The sequence below is a fragment of the Heptranchias perlo genome, chromosome 28 (genome assembly GCF_035084215.1).
Source record: "Heptranchias perlo isolate sHepPer1 chromosome 28, sHepPer1.hap1, whole genome shotgun sequence".
Classification (NCBI taxonomy): Eukaryota; Metazoa; Chordata; class Chondrichthyes; order Hexanchiformes; family Hexanchidae; genus Heptranchias; species Heptranchias perlo.
Window position 1 is genome coordinate 6,973,140 of NC_090352.1, and position 18,109 is coordinate 6,991,248.

Genomic DNA, 18,109 nt, shown 5'->3' on the forward strand with positions numbered 1-18,109 from the left:
TTGTAAATACTGTACTGTTCTACCTGGCTGTGACACGATGCATTGGCGATCGAAAGCTTTGTGAACGACTGCTGCAATAATATGACATCGCTAAGGAGTGTATTATACAGTCAGATATTTGATGCTAATTATTTTTGTTAAACTGAATGGATTTTTGAAAATCTCTAATTAACTTTCTGTCTAGACATACAGTATTTCCTCCAGGTAATATAATTTGAGCTGTGACTCCTGCTACATGAATACTACTTTGCCCAGATTACATATTTTAGCAAACTACTGATGCATTTTGGATGGCTTCCTGTATTTCAGCAATGCATCGTTTACAAAAGTTAATAGTAAGGGACAAGACACTTTGTATTTCAGGCATTATATTCCCCTATAATTAAAATGTAGAAGATGTTATGCAGTAAAGGTTGGTGATAATTCATTTTATACCAATAAAAGTGCCTCCCAAGGGTGAGAGAAATGGATTGTTTACTATACGGGAATTGACTGTGTCTGGAAATCAATCATCCAAGCAATTGTATTCCTATTTGAAATGAAAAGAGACAGACACACACCGAATGTTTGGCTGTTTTATTCATGATCCTAGTGAGTGATCCTGGTGCATACATGGCTCATTATTCAGAGGAAGTGGGGTGGACAAAATTCTGCTTAATCTTCTAAGGAAGTGAGTCCTCCTGTGGACCTGCCATGACTTGTTTCAGGAAATGGGCAGCAACAGATTTATTACCTGGACTCTGATTAAAACTGATTTTTTTTAAAAATAAAGATGTCCAATTTTAAAGCAAATGACAAAAGCCTTAATAATGCACATTTGCTTTCTTTTTTTTATTCCTCATGAATGCAAGGTGTCAGCCTTGGCTCAGTGCGTAGCACACTGACCCCTGAGTCAGAAGGTCGTGGGTTCAAGTACCACTCCAGAGACTTGAGCACATAATCCAGGCCGATACTCCAGTGCTGCACTGGCAGAGGTGCCGTCTTTCGGATGAGCCCTCGCCGGTGGACGTAAAAGATTCCATGACACTATTTTGAAGAAGAGCAGGGGAGTCCTTCCGGTGTCCTGGACAATATTTATCCCTCAACTAACATCACTGGAAAATAGATGATCTGGTCATTATCTCATACATTACAATAGTGACGACACTTCAAAAGTACCTCATTGGCTGTAAAGGACTTTGGGACGTCCTGAGGCTGTGAAAGGCGCTATATAAAGGCAAGTTTATTCTTTCTCAGTGGAAGTGATGCTTGTAGAACAGCTGGGTACAAAATCAGACATTGCTGGTTTCAGGTGTACTTCATATGTAGACTTTGATGCTTAGCAAGCAAAATACATATTTTGTTGGTATAAATTAAATGAAAGAGCACATGGCTGTTGAATCGAGTGCCTGATGTGTAAACAGGTGTGACTGATGCTGTTGTGGGAGGAAGTGCCCTTGTTGCACTGTGCTGAGGAATGGGAGGAGCTACGTGTTATGTCCATGTTTCCTTTTCAGCCGGACCATTTTGGGGGATGGTGGGGTGGGCGTTGGGGATATATACATATGTGAGAGAGATATATTTTCTTCCCATGAGGAAGGGAAAGTTTGTTCTTCCTTTCATTATAGGTTGTGCTGCGACCTTATCTGGGAGGGGACCCGAAAGAGCAATGCCTTTCTCAAAGTGCGGCCTTTCCCCTGTGAGGTTGTGGAGTGCAAGCCATTTTCCTCCTATTGGAGGGGACAGGAGTTCACCAAAGGAGGGGGGGGGAGGAAGAGCCATTCATTCAGCCCACGAGGGAAGATGTTGCCCTGAGGGAGAAGAGAGTAGCCTGTTCCTCATAGCGAACTGGGAGCAGGTCCACTGCCAATCCCTGGGTTGGGAATGGTGTAGGGCAGGTGTATAGACTCTAGAACAGTTCCTATAGATTGGAGTGTGGCAAATGTAACCCCACTATTTAAAAAAGGAGGGAGAGAAAAAACAGGGAATTACAGACCAGTTAGCCTAACAGTAGTGGGGAAAATGCTTGAGTTTATTATAAAAGATGTGAGAACAGAACACTTGGAGGGCATTAACGGGATTGGACAAAGTCAGCATGGGTTTATGAAAGGGAAATCATGCCCAACAAATCTGGAGTTTTTTGAGGATGTAACTAGTAGAACAGATAGGGGAGAACCAGTGGATGTGGTGTATTTGGATTTTCAGAAGGCTTTTGATCAGGTCCCACGCAAGAGGTCAGTGTGCAAAATTAAAGCACATGGGATTGGGGGGAATATACTGGCATGGATTGCGAATTGGTTGACAGACAGGAAACAGAGAGTAGGAATAAACGTAAGGAGACGCACAACACCCGGTTATAGTCCAACAGCTTTATTTGAAATCACAAGCTTTCGGAGCTTTGCTCCTTCGTCAGGTGAAGTAAAGAGATGCATATAGGCACAGCATATATAGTCAGAGAGCAATGCCTGCTGATTACAGATAATCTTTCTAACTGCCCTTTATCACACCTCGGCAGAGAGATAATCACAGCAACCAAAGGAGTGAATGGTGTTCAAACAGGTTAGTCAGGGAAACATGACATCCAAGAATACTGAGGTGGGGTCACAAGGGGTCAAATGTAGCAGATGCTGGGGTTTGTATTAAAAACAGATAACTTTTTTTGCTGGAAATCGCAGCAGGTCCGGCCGCATCTCTGCATGGAGAACAAGCCAACTACAGCTTGAGTCTGGATGACTCTACGTCAGGTGGGGTTACATGTAGCGTGACATGAACCCAAGATCCCGGTTGAGGCCGTCCTCATGGGTGCGGAACTTGGCTATCAACTTCTGCTCGACGATTTTGCGTTGTCGTGTGTCTCGAAGGCCGCCTTGGAGAACCCTTACCCGAAGATCGGAGGCTGAATGTCCTTGACTACTGAAGTGTTCCCCGACTGAGAGGGAACCCTCCTGCCTGGCGATTGTTGTGCGGTGTCCGTTCATCCGTTGTCGCAGTGTCTGCATGGTCTCGCCGATGTACCATGCTCCGGGGCATCCTTTCCTGCAACGTATGACGTAGACAATGTTGGCCGAGTCATAGGAGTATGAACCATGTACCTGGTGGGTGGTGTCCTCTCGTGTGATGGTGGTATCTGTGTCGATGATCTGGCATGTCTTGCAGAGGTTGCCGTGGCAGGGTTGTGTGGTGTCGTGGACGCTGTTCTCCTGAAAGTTGGGTAATTTGCTGCGAACGATGGTCAGTTTGAGGTTGGGTGGCTGTTTGAAGGCGAGTAGTGGAGGCGTGGGGATGGCCTTAGCGAGGTGTTCGCCGTCATTGATGACATGTTGAAGGCTGCGAAGAACATGGCGTAGTTTCTCCGCTCCGGGGAAATACTGGACGACGAAGGGTACTCTGTTGGTTGTGTCCCGTGTTTGTCTTCTGAGGAGGTCCATGCGATTTTTCGCTGTGGCCCGTCGGAACTGTCGATCGACGAGTCGAGCATCATATCCCGTTCTTACGAGGGCGTCTTTCAGCGTCTGTAGGTGTCCATCACGTTCCTCCTCGTCTGAGCAGATCCTGTGTATTCGCAGGGCCTGTCCATAGGGGATGGCCTCTGACGTGGTTAGGGTGAAAGCTGGAGAAATGGAGCATCGTGAGGTTGTCCGTGGGCTTGTGGTAGAGTGAAATGCTGAGGTGCCCGTCTTTGATGGAGATTCGTGTGTCCAAGAAAGAAACCGATTCTGAGGAGTAGTCCATGGTGAGTTTGATGGTGGGATGGAACTTGTTGATGTTATCGTGTAGTCTCTTCAGTGATTCTTCGCCGTGGGTCCATAGGAAGAAAATGTCGTCTATGTATCTGGTGTATAGCGTTGGTTGGAGGTCCTGTGCAGTGAAGAAGTCGTGCTCGAACTTGTGCGTGAAAATGTTGGCGTATTGGGGTGCGAATTTGGTCCCCATGGCTGTTCCATGTGTTTGGGTAAAGAACTGGTTGTCGAAGGTGAAGACATTGTGATCCAGGATGAAGCGGATGAGTTGTAGGATGGCATCTGGAGATTGGCTGTTGTTGGTGTTGAGTACTGAGGCTGTTGCAGCGATGCCGTCATCGTGGGGGATACTGGTGTAGAGTGCTGAGACGTCCATCGTGGTGAGGAGTGTTCCTGGTTCAACTAGTCCGTGGGTGCTGAGTTTTTGTAGGAAGTCTGTAGTGTCGCGACAGAAGCTGGGGGTTCCCTGTACGATGGGTTTCAGGATGCCCTCGACGTATCCAGAGAGGTTCTCACACAGGGTTCCGTTGCCTGATACGATAGGACGTCCGTGTGGGTTGGCTTTGTGTACCTTTGGGAGGCAGTAGAAGTCTCCCACACAGGGACTACGTGAGATGAGAGTGCGTAGGATGCTTTGAAGGTCTGGATCGAAGGTCTTGATCAGTTTGTTGAGCTGGCGGGTGTGTTCTTTGGTCGGATCTGCGAGTAACCGTCTGTAGTGTTCCTGGTTGGCAGATTATTATCTGAATGGTGAGAGATTGGGAAAAGGGGAGGTGCAACGAGACCCGGGTGTCCTTGTACACCAGTCGCTGAAAGCGAGCATTCAGGTGCAGCAAGCAGTTAGGGAGGCGAATGGTATGTTGGCCTTCATTGCAAGAGAATTTGAGTACAGGAGCAGGGATGTCTTACTGCAGTTATACAGGGCCTTGGTGAGACCACATCTAGAGTATTGTGTGCAGTTTGGGTCTCCTTATCTGAGGAAGGATGTCCTTGCCATGGAGGGAGTGCAACGAAGGTTTACCAGACTGATTCCTGGGATGGCAGGACTGACGGATGAGGAGAGATTGGGTCGACTGGGCCTATATTCACGAGAGCTTAGAGGAATGAGAGGTGACCTCATCGAAACATATAAAATTCTAACAGGACTAGACAGACTAGATGCAGGGAGGATGATCCCGATGGCTGGGGAGTCCAGAACCAGGGGTCACAGTCTCAGGATACGGGGTATGCCATTTAGAACCGAGATGAGGAGAAATTTCTTCACTGAGGGTGGTGAACCTGTGGAATTCTCTACCACAGAAGGCAGTGGAGGCCAAGTCATTAGATGTATTCAAGGAGGAGATAGATATATTTCTCAATCCAAAGGGATCAAGGGATATGGGGAAAAAGCGGGAACAAGGTACTGAGTTAAACCCGAAGGGCCGAATGGCCTACTCTTGCTCCTATTTTCTATGTTTCTAAGAGAACCAGAAAGGGGAAGAAATCTTGGGTGGAGATATGTAATACTTTCATGTTTGTATATTTTTTGCAAACTGAGTTCAAAATAAGTATTGTACATTGAAATTGCTCTTTTCAGAGTGTTGCCCATCTTCACTTGAAGCAAAGTCCATCTTGAGGACAGGATTGTGATATTTGGTACGGTGCAGCCTGAATCTGTGCAGTAGATGGGAACCTAGACATGGCCTGATTACTGGTAAAAGCATCATTATAATACGTAGTCTAATATTTCTGTAGAGATGCTGGAAGAAGCCAGTAAGTTGCCATTTTACACATCACCAACCTGGATTGATCATTACACAACTAAGCAATTGAATTCAGAGTCCTGTGTTTTTATTTAAATTTTATATTTTCCCATTAATATAAAATTCTCTCCTTCCTACCACAGGTGGTTGCGAATGCTGTGGCAGCTCTTTCTGAGATCAGTGAATCCCATCCCAACAGTAACCTGCTCGACCTCAATCCTCAGAACATTAATAAACTCATCACTGCTCTTAATGAGTGCACCGAGTGGGGCCAGATCTTCATACTTGACTGTCTGTCAAACTACAACCCCAAGGATGAGCACGAGGCACAGAGGTGAGCTCACACCTGAGACGTTGGCTTGTGAAAGTCCACTGGAAATCACAGATCAGCTGTGACGAGATCCTGTTGCAAAGGGATGGTATGAGGTGGTGGGGGTGCAACAAAGGGTCTTAGCCAAAAAATGTGATTTTTATAAGGGTAGTCCATTAGCTGCACTCAGAGAAGCCACTAATCAAAATTCTGAAGAACATGACTTACAATCTGTTTAGACTTTGTCGTATCGTATCCTCTCGCTCCTCCCCGCCACAAGGCTACACTTGCCTTAGTATTATCATTGTATTTGGCAAGGTCAGAAGTATTACAGGAGTTGACAATGGGTCCATCGTTTGCGGCTCATCACCAAGTCATACCTCACTGAGTTACTGTCCTTGTAACCCCATTTCCGCAGCATTACTTTTGAATTTGTTTAGACTTGTCAGTGTTGTATACAGAGATGGTTGCTCTTGCTCAGTAATGTGTACTTGCTGAGTGTTCTCCATAAATTGGCACTGACTTTTCCCATATTGATGTAAGTGATGCTTGATTTAAACAGGGATCAATAATGGTTTTCGCTCTGGCTATTAGTGTTGTAATGGTTTTTCACTCAGTGCCTTTCATTTTGCCTTAAGTGAAAATGGATTAAATGCTTGTGCTGAATTCTTCAAGTAATTTGTTTTGAGTAGTAAAGTGAAGCTTAGTGTTTTAAGTTAGTCTTGAATGGTGATCTGAAGTGAGCCTCAGTGAGATTGTTCTCCAGCTCCAATGCTGAGTTCTACAGTTTAATAATGGAGCATGCATTCTGTCCATAATGTGACAAAAGATCTCTCCTTGTGAATTGGCTGAAATGCTAGTTCAGCTTCACTCACAGTTAAAGGAGAAGGAAAGTCTATGGGAGGAAATACATCCATAAGTACAAACATATCTTGCACCAATGGAGAGCTGCCATTTTGGGCCACCTTCCCTTTAGGCCCCTCTATTGACATTACCGATTGAGAGGAGCTGCCTGCAGGCCTGAGAGACTGTTCATTTTAATGGAGGGAGGAGGGTTGTAACTTTGGATCAGTCTGGGAGCTAATTCAGAATAGGCAGACCCTGGAAAAGCTGAGTACATGCTGTATTTTGCTAGTAGTATGTTTCTTCCAGGTTTGGTTAGTTCCAAATTGGATATCATGGACTGGCTTCAACCTGCAGGCATCCAAGGAAAGGTTTTCTGTACACTTTTTAACGGTTAACAATGCTTTTTCTTTTCCTTCCTAGTATCTGTGAGCGTGTGACCCCACGACTTTCTCACGCTAACTCTGCAGTTGTGCTCTCAGCTGTCAAAGTGCTGATGAAATTTATTGAGCTGCTTCCCAAGGACTCCGAATATTACAACACCATTCTGAAGAAACTGGCTCCTCCTCTCGTAACCTTGCTGTCTGGGGAGCCAGAGGTCCAGTATGTGGCTTTGAGAAACATCAACCTTATTGTACAGAAAAGGTGAGTCATGGGTGTGTGTATGTGTGGTGATTGCTGCAAGATTATGTTTCCAACACCATTTCTACATCCCCACTTGCCAGTAGAGACTCTTCCATCCCAGTGCTCCCAGAACCCAGCAGACCCCTCTACCCCACTGCTGCAGCAACCCCCCTCCTCGTGCTCCCAGCACCCAGCAGACCCCTCTACCCCACTGCTGCAGCAACCCCCCTCCTCGTGCTCCCAACACCCAGCAGACCCCTCTTCCAAATCAAAAGCAAAATACTGTGGATGCTGAAAATCTGAAATAAAGCCAGAAAATGCTGGAGAAGCTCAGCAAGTCAGGCAGCAACTGTGGAGAAAGAAACAAGAGTTAACTTTTCAGGTCGAAGACCTTTCGTCAGACCCCTCTCCCTCACTGCTGCAGCAACCCTCTTCCCGGTGCCGCAGAACCAGGGACCCTCCCCTTCCCAGAACTTCAGAATCTCCACACCCCATCTCCAGTATATGCACACCCAAGGACCCTGCTGCACTTATAACATACTCCCAGCCACAACCCCCCCCCACTCCCCAGTGCTGCAGACCCCATCACTACTCCCCCCACCCGCCCCACCCCAAAATATTGCCATACTGTGACACCCCATGCTCCCTGTATCAAGAGGCCCCGAAACCTCTCTCCGTTTCTCCCATCCCAGGCCCAGGGATCCCACGTCCCAGACTTCTAAACCCCATGTTTCCTCCCTATAATGTTGCCTTACACTATCGAGCCTCTCTCCAATCCTACCAAAGACTAAAGCCCACTCCCCTACAAGTTACCTAATTCAATTCATAGGTGAAGAAACACATAATAATCAAAGCCACTCACTGACAATTTTCATGGAAAAATGGGCACAATCATGGAATTCAATCCCCAAAATACTGGTTTAAAAAAAAAAATCCACATAATAACGCCCTGATAGTACATTGCACGTTACATGGCCCAACACACCCCTCGATGAGAGCAGTGCCGTGGAAAATCCAGTATAAATATATATTAAACAATAATGCCAGTATACAAAGATGTTGCATCGTAGGTGTGTTACTTTGTTACAGATGCAAACAATTTTGGAAAAAAAGACAGTTACTTGATGCTGTTGCTTCTGTCCTGGAACCAAAACTGACCCACAAAGTTCCTGACCGGACAGCAATTAAGTGCTTAAGTAACCTGAGTTTGTATTCACTTACCAGCAATTAAACGTTGTTGCATTAAGGGGAGGCAACTCCACCTTAAGATAGTAACATTGTGCCTTAACATGGTCTAAAACACAAGGCCTTGTAAAACAGCACATAATCCGTGTACAGTTCCACATGTACGTTGGTGCATGCAGAAGTCACACTTTCTTACAGATGCAAAACAACCTTAAAATCTGAGTTTCTCAGCTGGAGCCAGAACCTTGTGGCACATTCTAACCTCCAAAATTCCTCAGCAGCAGGAACGCTGTAACATTTCTTTTTGTTTATTTTTCCCCTCCCTAGTCCAGTGCGCTAAGGGCTGATTGTAGTATCCCTATAATTACCCTGTAAGGAATCTTACAACACCAGGTTATAGTTATCTTACAACACCAGGTTATAATTACCCTGGCAGAGAGCAGCTGATTCAGCACAGATTGGGCATAGACTCTGAGACCTTTCTGGTCGGTATGTTCCGCTACACCCGGTGCAAGTTCACTCCGAATTTTTAGATAGTAACGTCCAGTCTCCAGATTGTGGCTGCCATTTCCTTGCTGTTTTGAAGCCTCGGCATAGCCATGAGACTTCAGTGCCAGTTCTCCACTTCCCACACCCCCACACTTCTCCAAATAATGGAGCATCGCTTAACTATTTAAAAAAATACATAGCAAAGCATATCTTTTAAAAGTTATTTAGACTTTTTTTAAACTGGTCCTTTGTGGGTCTTTTAGGGCTTCACTAGGTGACAGCTCTGATGAACAGTTCCAGCTGACACATGACTGTACCTTTCTCTCTTTGAAAGGTTGCATATTTCTTCTACTTCTAGGGATTTTTTTTTTTAGTCTTCCTATTTTTATTCCCTACACGCTTTAGCCATTCTTGCTCTGGGAAGTGAGCTGAATATTCAGAGCACACGGAGCTGACAGACAGTTATGAGTAACCCTTCTCACAGAAACAGTTATAGTATCTGATTCACTCTAACTATCTCATTTTTTATTCTAGCCAGAAATGGCAGTGTATTCCCCAACTAACTTCTCTTTTTAATTTATCCTTAATCATTTACAACAGTGATTGTGTGTGACTCCTTTAGTTTAGGCTCTTGGGAGTAACTAATAAACAATGTTCATCTTAACAGATAATTAACATCTGTGCCTCATTAAGAATTTGAAGGATTCAAGTGGAGCTTTTCTCATTTTATTTTTTTTGCCATTTGTATTTATTGGATTTGGGAGAATTCTCCTGCTCTTCTTCGAAATAGTGCCATGGGATCTTTTGAACCCACCTGAGAGGCCACCTCTGTTTAATGACTCATTTGAAAAACGGTATCTCCGACACTGCAGCACTCCCTCAATACTGCACTGGGAGTGTTAGCCGAGATTCTGTGCTCTAGTGTCTAGAGTGCGACTTGAAAGTGCTACCCACTGAGCCACTAACAGGGTAGGTGATCTGTTCCCAAAACTTCGTCAGAACTTGTACCCTGGTGGTCCACCTACCATTTTCTTGTTCGGAAGCCTCTCATCATTGTTCTGCATCTCACACAAAGTTAGCTGGTCCAAGATTGAGAACTTGCCAGTTGGGGAATTGTGAGCCACTGGCTGTTCTATTTTTAGAGAGAGTGGTAAGGCACGGGGTTACAATAAACCAAATTAATCAGTGCTGATAGTAAGGACACAGGAGAGTTTATTTCCTCAAGTTTCTTAATGTTAGTGGAAATAGTCAGTGTGCGTATAAAGTGTGGAACTGACTGCTCGGTGAGGATAGTAAGGACACAGTGTTAGAGCGAACATGGGATGCCTTAAAAGAGTAAATTTGTAACAATAGCAGTATCATGTACGTGTTCATTTTTCAGGCCTGAAATCCTGAAGCAGGAGATAAAGGTCTTCTTTGTGAAATACAATGACCCAATCTACGTGAAACTGGAGAAGCTGGACATCATGATCCGCCTGGCCTCTCAGGCCAACATCGCCCAGGTCAGTGCACATTCCCTGAATGGTCAGCTCCAAAGCAACAAACAAGCACGTTACTACTGCCTGTGAGATAATGATATTAAAATGCTGGGGGGAGAAAGTGTTTAAGTTTTAAAACTGGGAGAGCTATAAGTCAATGTGTCCTGAAATGCCACATTGAGGGCAAACATAGTTGATTTTTCCGTAAATGTAAATTGATTTAGAATCAGTAATTTGAGCACAGAAGGAAGCCATTCAGCCAATCGTGTCAGTGCTTGCTTCGCACAGGAGGTTATTTATAAATATTGGCCGCACTGTAAGTATTCAGTTACTCTTGTTAGAACATGTGGGTAATTTCTCCAGTCACCTCCTGTGTGATGATTTGCTTGAGAGGGGAGGTGGTTATAGGAGATTTCTGACCAAACCTTATTCTAGTAATACTACTGCCCATGATCTTCCATGCACTGAGTTCCCACTCTCAGATATGCTGCAGTGGGAAGTGGAAAACAGGCATATTCAATGAGAGGAAATTTGAGCTCATCCCACCAACTACTGACCACATAGCCACCTTTCCTGGCCCTAATGCTTGCATGACATTGTTAGTAGCTCTCTCAGTTCAAGCATTGTCCCATTTCTATTCAAAACTGCCATCATCACCCCCTTCTTCTACCCTTAATCTGTTGATCCTCTCCAGCTAGCACCAATCTCAAACCTTCCCTTCTTGTCATGGGACCTTAAATATATTGCTGCTTCTCAGCTCACCTTTCCCACAACTGCCTATTTGAATCCCTACAGTCTGGTTTCCACCTACCCGACAACACTGACTGCAATGGTCAAAATCACCAATGATACCCATTGTGAGTGTGTCAATGCAGTTTTATCCCCCCTTATTCTTCTTGACCTCCCTGCAGTGTTCAGTATGGTTGCTTATGCCATCCTCCTTCACCTCCTCTCCTCTGTGGGCCATCTCAGTGGGGCTGTCCTTGCATCATTCCACTTCTACCTGTCCCAGTGCAACCACTGCATCTCCAGCAATGAATTCTCCTTCAGTTCACACACAGGCACCTCTGGAGTTTCCCAAAGAGCCATCCTCCTCCTCAGTTACATGCTGCCCCTTGGTGATATTATGTCCTGCACTAAGAACTGCTCATTCATCACCCCTATTCTCGCTGACCTACATTGGTTTCCTGTCCCCTAACGGATCGAATTTAAAATTATTTTATGGCCATGCCCCACTCTCCCTCTGCAACCTTCTTCAGCCTTGTTTTCCCTCCCATATCCTCTGATTCTGGCGTTGCGAGCATCTCTTTCTCTTCCAACCCACCCCACCTCAGCACTCTACCTGTGGCAGAGCCTTCAGCTCTTTGGAGCTTCCTCGCCAGACTCCTCCCCACTTTTAAAAGTGCTCACAAACCAGGTTGTGAAAGAGCCATATTTGTTGCAGTTGTGACCACCTTGTAGAATAATGACATTTATAAAAGGTGAACTGAAGCAATATTTTAATGCAAGTTGTTTGGAAAGATTGCCCCATTGTGGTTCTAAATATGCAATGATTCATTTGTCAACCGTGAAAGTGACAGTGCTGTTTCCCATCTAAAACACTTTTAAGTACAAAACTAAGGAGAGCATAAATATTGGCAGCAGCTAACACCTGACCCTTCGATGCACCTATAATCGCCTCTCACCTTGAGCCTCTTCAAGATGAAAAACCTGTTGTTTTCGATTTGTACTGCGCCATTATCTACCTGATATTTTGAAGAGTAAATAATCTCCATATAATGCAGACCTTGCTTTGGAATGTTCCCTGTATGCCAGAGAGGCTTGAAATGTGGAGACACAATGCATTTGTACAGAGATTCTACAAGTCCAGACTTGTTGGATGTGCCAATTACTTTCCATGCATTCCAATCAGCTGCTGCATCTTTGTCGGTTTCTGGAAGGGCATGAGTCAGAGGGACAATCAGAATCAAGAGAGGAATAATAACATTAGAAAATTTATCCATGTGCAGAAATCAACCCTTTATTGTAAATTTGTATTACTTGCAGAATAAATATTAGCTTGTCAGAAGCTGTTGTTTAACCTTCTAGGTGTTCTGACAAGCTGTGCTGCTTGTAACGTAGCAACTAGATTAGTATAATACAGGTTAATGGTTCTGAATTAAAAATTAATACACCGGGATAAAAATAAACTAAGAGCAACCTTTTGTTTTGTTTGTAGAATTACCTACTGAATTATGCTGTTTGCTGTCCTGATTGAAGAGACGGTATTGCCTTGTTTACCTGGCAGACAGTGTGCACTGACAATTATCACAGCAGAGTAGTAGATTGTTTTTGATTGGTAATCTCAATTGATATGAACAGTAACTGGTTTCCTCAATTAAGACTGTTTAAAGCTCATTTTATCTTTTGAAACATTTCCTCTTCAGTGATGGCATGGAGTTCTGTGGTTGCCAAGTCTAGAACAGGAGAAGGGTCTCGATAGTGATGAGGGAGTGGGTGGAGATCATGACTTGAGTGCTGATATTTGCTTTGCTGCTTATTTTTTTTAAAAACCCTAATGTTAATAAGTAAGGTATGCTCTGCAGAGTCGCAGATGCTAACTCCCCAATTCTTCAATGAGTCCCCTCTGTGCTTGGTGACCTACATTAACTCCTGGTCCTTTTTTTTTTATTCGTTCACGGGATGTGGGCGTCGCTGGCAAGGCCGGCATTTATTGCCCATCCCTAATTGCCCTTGAGAAGGTGGTGGTGAGCCGCCTTCTTGAACCGCTGCAGTCCGTGTGGTGACGGTTCTCCCACAGTGCTGTTAGGAAGGGAGTTCCAGGATTTTGACCCAGCAACAATGAAGGAACGGCGATATATTTCCAAGTCGGGATGGTGTGTGACTTGGAGGGGAACGTGCAGGTGGTGTTGTTCCCATGCGCCTGCTGCCCTTGTCCTTCTAGGTGGTAGAGGTCGCGGGTTTGGGAGGTGCTGTCGAAGAAGCCTTGGCGAGTTGCTGCAGTGCATCCTGTGGATGGTGCACACTGCAGCCACAGTGCGCCGGTGGTGAAGGGAGTGAATGTTTAGGGTGGTGGATGGGGTGCCAATCAAGTGGGCTGCTTTATCTTGGATGGTGTCGAGCTTCTTGAGTGTTGTTGGAGCTGCACTCATCCAGGCAAGTGGGGAGTATTCCATCACACTCCTGACTTGTGCCTTGTAGATGGTGGAAAGGCTTTGGGGAGTCAGGAGGTGAGTCACTCGCCGCAGAATACCCAGCCTCTGACCTGCTCTCGTAGCCACAGTATTTATATGGCTGGTCCAGTTAAGTTTCTGGTCAATGGTGACCCCCAGGATGTTGATGGTGGGGGATTCGGCGATGGTAATGCCGTTGAATGTCAAGGGGGGGTGGTTAGACTCTCTCTTGTTGGAGATGGTCATTGCCTGGCACTTATCTGGCGCGAATGTTACTTGCCACTTATCAGCCCAAGCCTGGATGTTGTCCAGGTCTTGCTGCATGCGGGCTCGGACCGCTTCATTATCTGAGGGGTTGCGAATGGAACTGAACACTGTGCAGTCATCAGCGAACATCCCCATTTCTGACCTTATGATGGAGGGAAGGTCATTGATGAAGCAGCTGAAGATGGTTGGGCCTAGGACACTGCCCTGAGGAACTCCTGCAGCAATGCCCTGGGGCTGAGATGCTTGGCCTCCAACAACCACTACCATCTTCCTTTGTGCTAGGTATGACTCCAGCCACTGGAGAGTTTTTCCCCTGATTCCCATTGCTTCAATTTTACTAGGGCTCCTTGGTGCCACACTCGGTCAAATGCTGCCTTGATGTCAAGGGCAGTCACTCTCACCTCACCTTTGGAATTCAGCTCTTTTGTCCATGTTTGGACCAAGGCTGTAATGAGGTCTGGAGCCGAGTGGTCCTGGCGGAACCCAAACTGAGCATCGGTGAGCAGGTTATTGGTGAGTAAGTGCCGCTTGATAGCACTGTCGACGACACCTTCCATCACTTTGCTGATGATTGAGAGTAGACTGATGGGGCGGTAATTGGCCGGATTGGATTTGTCCTGCTTTTTGTGGACAGGACATACCTGGGCAATTTTCCACATTGTCGGGTGGATGCCAGTGTTGTAGCTGTACTGGAACAGCTTGGCTAGAGGCGTGACTAGTTCTGGAGCACAAGTCTTCAGCACTACAGCTGGGATGTTGTCGGGGCCCATAGCCTTTGCTGTATCCAGTGCACTCAGCCGTTTCTTGATATCACGTGGAGTGAATCGAATTGGCCGAAGACTGGCTTCCGTGATGGTGGGGATATCGGGAGGAGGCTGAGATGGATTATCCACTCGGCACTTCTGGCTGAAGATGGTTGCAAACGCTTCAGCCTTGTCTTTTGCACTCACGTGCTGGACTCCGCCATCATTGAGAATGGGGATGTTTGCAGAGCCTCCTCCTCCCGTTAGTTGTTTAATTGTCCACCACCATTCACGACTGGATGTGGCAGGACTGCAGAGCTTTGATCTGATCCGTTGGTTGTGGAATCGCTTCGCTCTGTCTATAGCATGTTGCTTCCGCTGTTTAGCATGCATGTAGTCCTGAGTTGTAGCTTCACCAGGTTGGCACCTCATTTTTAGGTACGCCTGGTGCTGCTCCTGGCATGCTCTTCTACACTCCTCATTGAACCAGGGTTGATCCCCTGGCTTGTTGGTAATGGTAGAGTGAGGAATATGCCGGGCCATGAGGTTACAGATTGTGCTGGAATACAATTCTGCTGCTGCTGATGGCCCACAGCGCCTCATGGATGCCCAGTTTTGAGCTGCTAGATCTGTTCTGAATCTATCCCATTTAGCACGGTGGTAGTGCCACACAACACGTTGGATGTTGTCCTCAGTGTGAAGACGGGATTTCATCTCCACGAGGACTGTGCGGTGGTCACTCCTACCAATACTGTCATGGACAGATGCATTTGCGACAGGTAGATTGGTGAGGACGAGGTCAAGTAAGTTTTTCCCTCGTGTTGGTTCGCTCACCACCTGCCGCAGGCCCAGTCTGGCAGATATGTCCTTCAGGACTCGGCCAGCTCGGTCAGTAGTGGTGCTACCGAGCCACTCTTGGTGATGGACATTGAAGTCCCCCACCCAGAGTACATTTTGTGCCCTTGCTACCCTCAGTGCTTCCTCCAAGTGGTGTTCAACATGGAGGAGGACTGATTCATCAGCTGAGGGAGGACGGTAGGTGGTAATCAGCAGGACGTTTCCTTGCCCATGTTTGACCTGATGCCATGAGATTTCATGGGGTCCAGAGTCAATGTTGAGGACTCCCAGGGCCACTCCCTCCTGACTGTATATCACTGTACCGCCACCTCTGGTGGGTCTGTCCTGCCGGTGGGACAGGACATACCCAGGGATGGTGATGGAAGAGTCTGGGACGTTGGCTGAAAGATATGATTCTGTGAGTATGGCTATGTCAGGCTGTTGCTTGACTAGTCTGTGGGACAGCTCTCCCAATTTTGGCACAAGTCCCCAGATGTTAGTAAGGAGGACCTTGCAGGGTCGACTGGGCTTGGTGTTTTGCCGTTGTCGTGTCCGGTGCCTAGTGGTCCGATGCCGGGTGGTCCGTCCGGTTTTATTCTTATTATGACTTTTCGTAGCGAGATTTTACAACTGAGTGGCTTGCTAGGCCATTTCAGAGGGCAATTAAGAATCAACCACATTGCTGTGGGTCTGGAGTCACATATAGGCCAGACCGGGTAAGGGCGGCAGGCTTCCTTCCCTGATGGACATTAGTGAACCAGATGGGTTTTTACGACAATCCGGTAGTTTCATGGCCATCATTACTGATACTAGTATTTTAATTCCAGATTTAATTAATTGAATTTAAATTTGCCAGCTGCCGTGGCGGGATTTGAACTCATGACTCTGGATTTTAGTCCAGGCCTCTGGATTACTAGCCCAGTAACATAACCACTATGCTACCGTATCCACCAACGCTTCAGTTTTAAAATTCTTATCCTCGTGTTCAAATCCTTCCATGGCCTCGCCCCATCCTTTCCTACAATCCTCTGAGAACTCTGCCTTCTCCCAACTCTGGCCTCTTGTGCATCCCCCACTATCTTCACCCGACAATTGGCGACTGTGCCTACAGCCATCTAGGCTCTAAGCTCTGGAATTTCCTCTCCAAACCTCTCCTACTCTCCACTTCTCACTCCTTTAAGATGCTGCTTAAAAAACCCACCTCTTTGATCAAGCATTTGGTCACCTGTCCTAATGTCTCCTACTTTGGCTCAGTGTCACTTTTTATCTGATTACACACCTGTGAAGCGCCATGGAGCATTTTCGTTTGTTATAGGTGCTATATTAATGGAAGTTGTTGTTATTATTGAGTTGATCCAGTGAGTATGTTGACCATAGGTTCAATCCCTGATCTGTGCTGAGGTGGCTGGTATTGCAGAAGAACATGACAATGGTCAATCAGCTAAGGTTCTTGCTGTTTATTCACTGTCCAGTGACACCTGCTGGAATTGTCCATGTGTGGATGTTGAGTGATGCCCCACATGGTCAAATAACCTGCTGGCATTCACTGTGAAGTCTTACACATCAATAATGAATAACTGCATAAGATCCTGGAGGGTGACTGGAGCCCTAATCGAACAAGAATCACCACCTTTAAGAGGAAAGGGAATAAAATTGGTGGGAAAGCAAAAAAGTGGAAAAGTTGGACTTCTTTAAAAAGACTTTGAGTTTAAGTTAACATGATCTACTCAAAAGTGAGATGTCTGGTAATTTTTGAAAATTTTAGGACTGAATTGCCATAATTCAGTCATCTATAATTGGAGGAAGGGCCAAAAAATGGAGCCAGCACAGAACTCCTGGGACCTTAAGCTGAAGTTTGAAAGTGATCATAAGAACATAAGAAATAGGAGCAGGAGTAGGCCATACGGCCCCTTGAGCTTGCTTCGCCATTCAATAAGATCATAGCTGATCATCTACCTCAACTCCACTTTCCCACCCGATCCCCATATCCCTTGATTCCCCTAGTGTCCAAAAATCTATCCATCTCAGCCTTGAATATACTCAACAACTGAGCATCTGCAGCCCTCTGGGGTAGAAAATTCCAAAGATTCACAACCCTCTGAGTGAAGAAATTTTTCCTCATCTCAGTCAATAATGGCCGACCCCTTATCTTGAGACTATGACCCCTAGTTCTAGACTCTCAGCATCTATCTTGTCAAGCCCTCTAAGAATTTTATACTTTTCAATGAGATCCTCATTTTTCTAAACTCCAGAGAATACAGGCCCATTCTACTCAATGTCTCCCCATAGGACAACCTTCTCATCCCAGGACTCAATCTAGTGAACCTTCGTTGCACCCCCTCTAAGGCAAGTTCCTTAGGTAAGGAGGTCAAAACTGTACACAGTACTCCAGGTGCAGTCTCGCCAGAGCCCTTTTTAATTGCAGTAAGTCCTCCTTACTCTTATACTCCAACCCCCTTGCAATAAAGGCTAACATACCATTTGCCTTCCTAATTGCTTCCTGTACCTGCATGTTAACTTTGTGATTCGTGTACAAGGACACCCAAATCTCTCTGAATACCAACATTTCTTAGTCTCTCACCTTTTAAAAAAATATTCTGCTTTTCTACTCTTCCTTCCAAAGTGGATAATTTCACATTTCCCACATTATACTCCATCTGCCACCTTCTCGCCCACTTACTTAGCGTGTCTATATCCTT

General features: G+C 45.8%; 1 protein-coding gene across 3 annotated transcripts in view; it reads left to right on the plus strand.

The window, feature by feature from the left end:
• Positions 1–18,109, plus strand: part of ap2b1 (adaptor related protein complex 2 subunit beta 1) — a 201,366-nt gene that overhangs the window by 30,384 nt on the left and 152,873 nt on the right. For all 3 annotated transcript variants that reach the window (XM_068007982.1, XM_068007981.1, XM_068007983.1), the window contains 3 exons: positions 5,605–5,795; positions 7,038–7,259; positions 10,294–10,414. In XM_068007982.1, the coding sequence (XP_067864083.1) occupies positions 5,605–5,795; positions 7,038–7,259; positions 10,294–10,414 (534 nt within the window). The remainder of the gene's footprint in view (positions 1–5,604; positions 5,796–7,037; positions 7,260–10,293; positions 10,415–18,109) is intronic.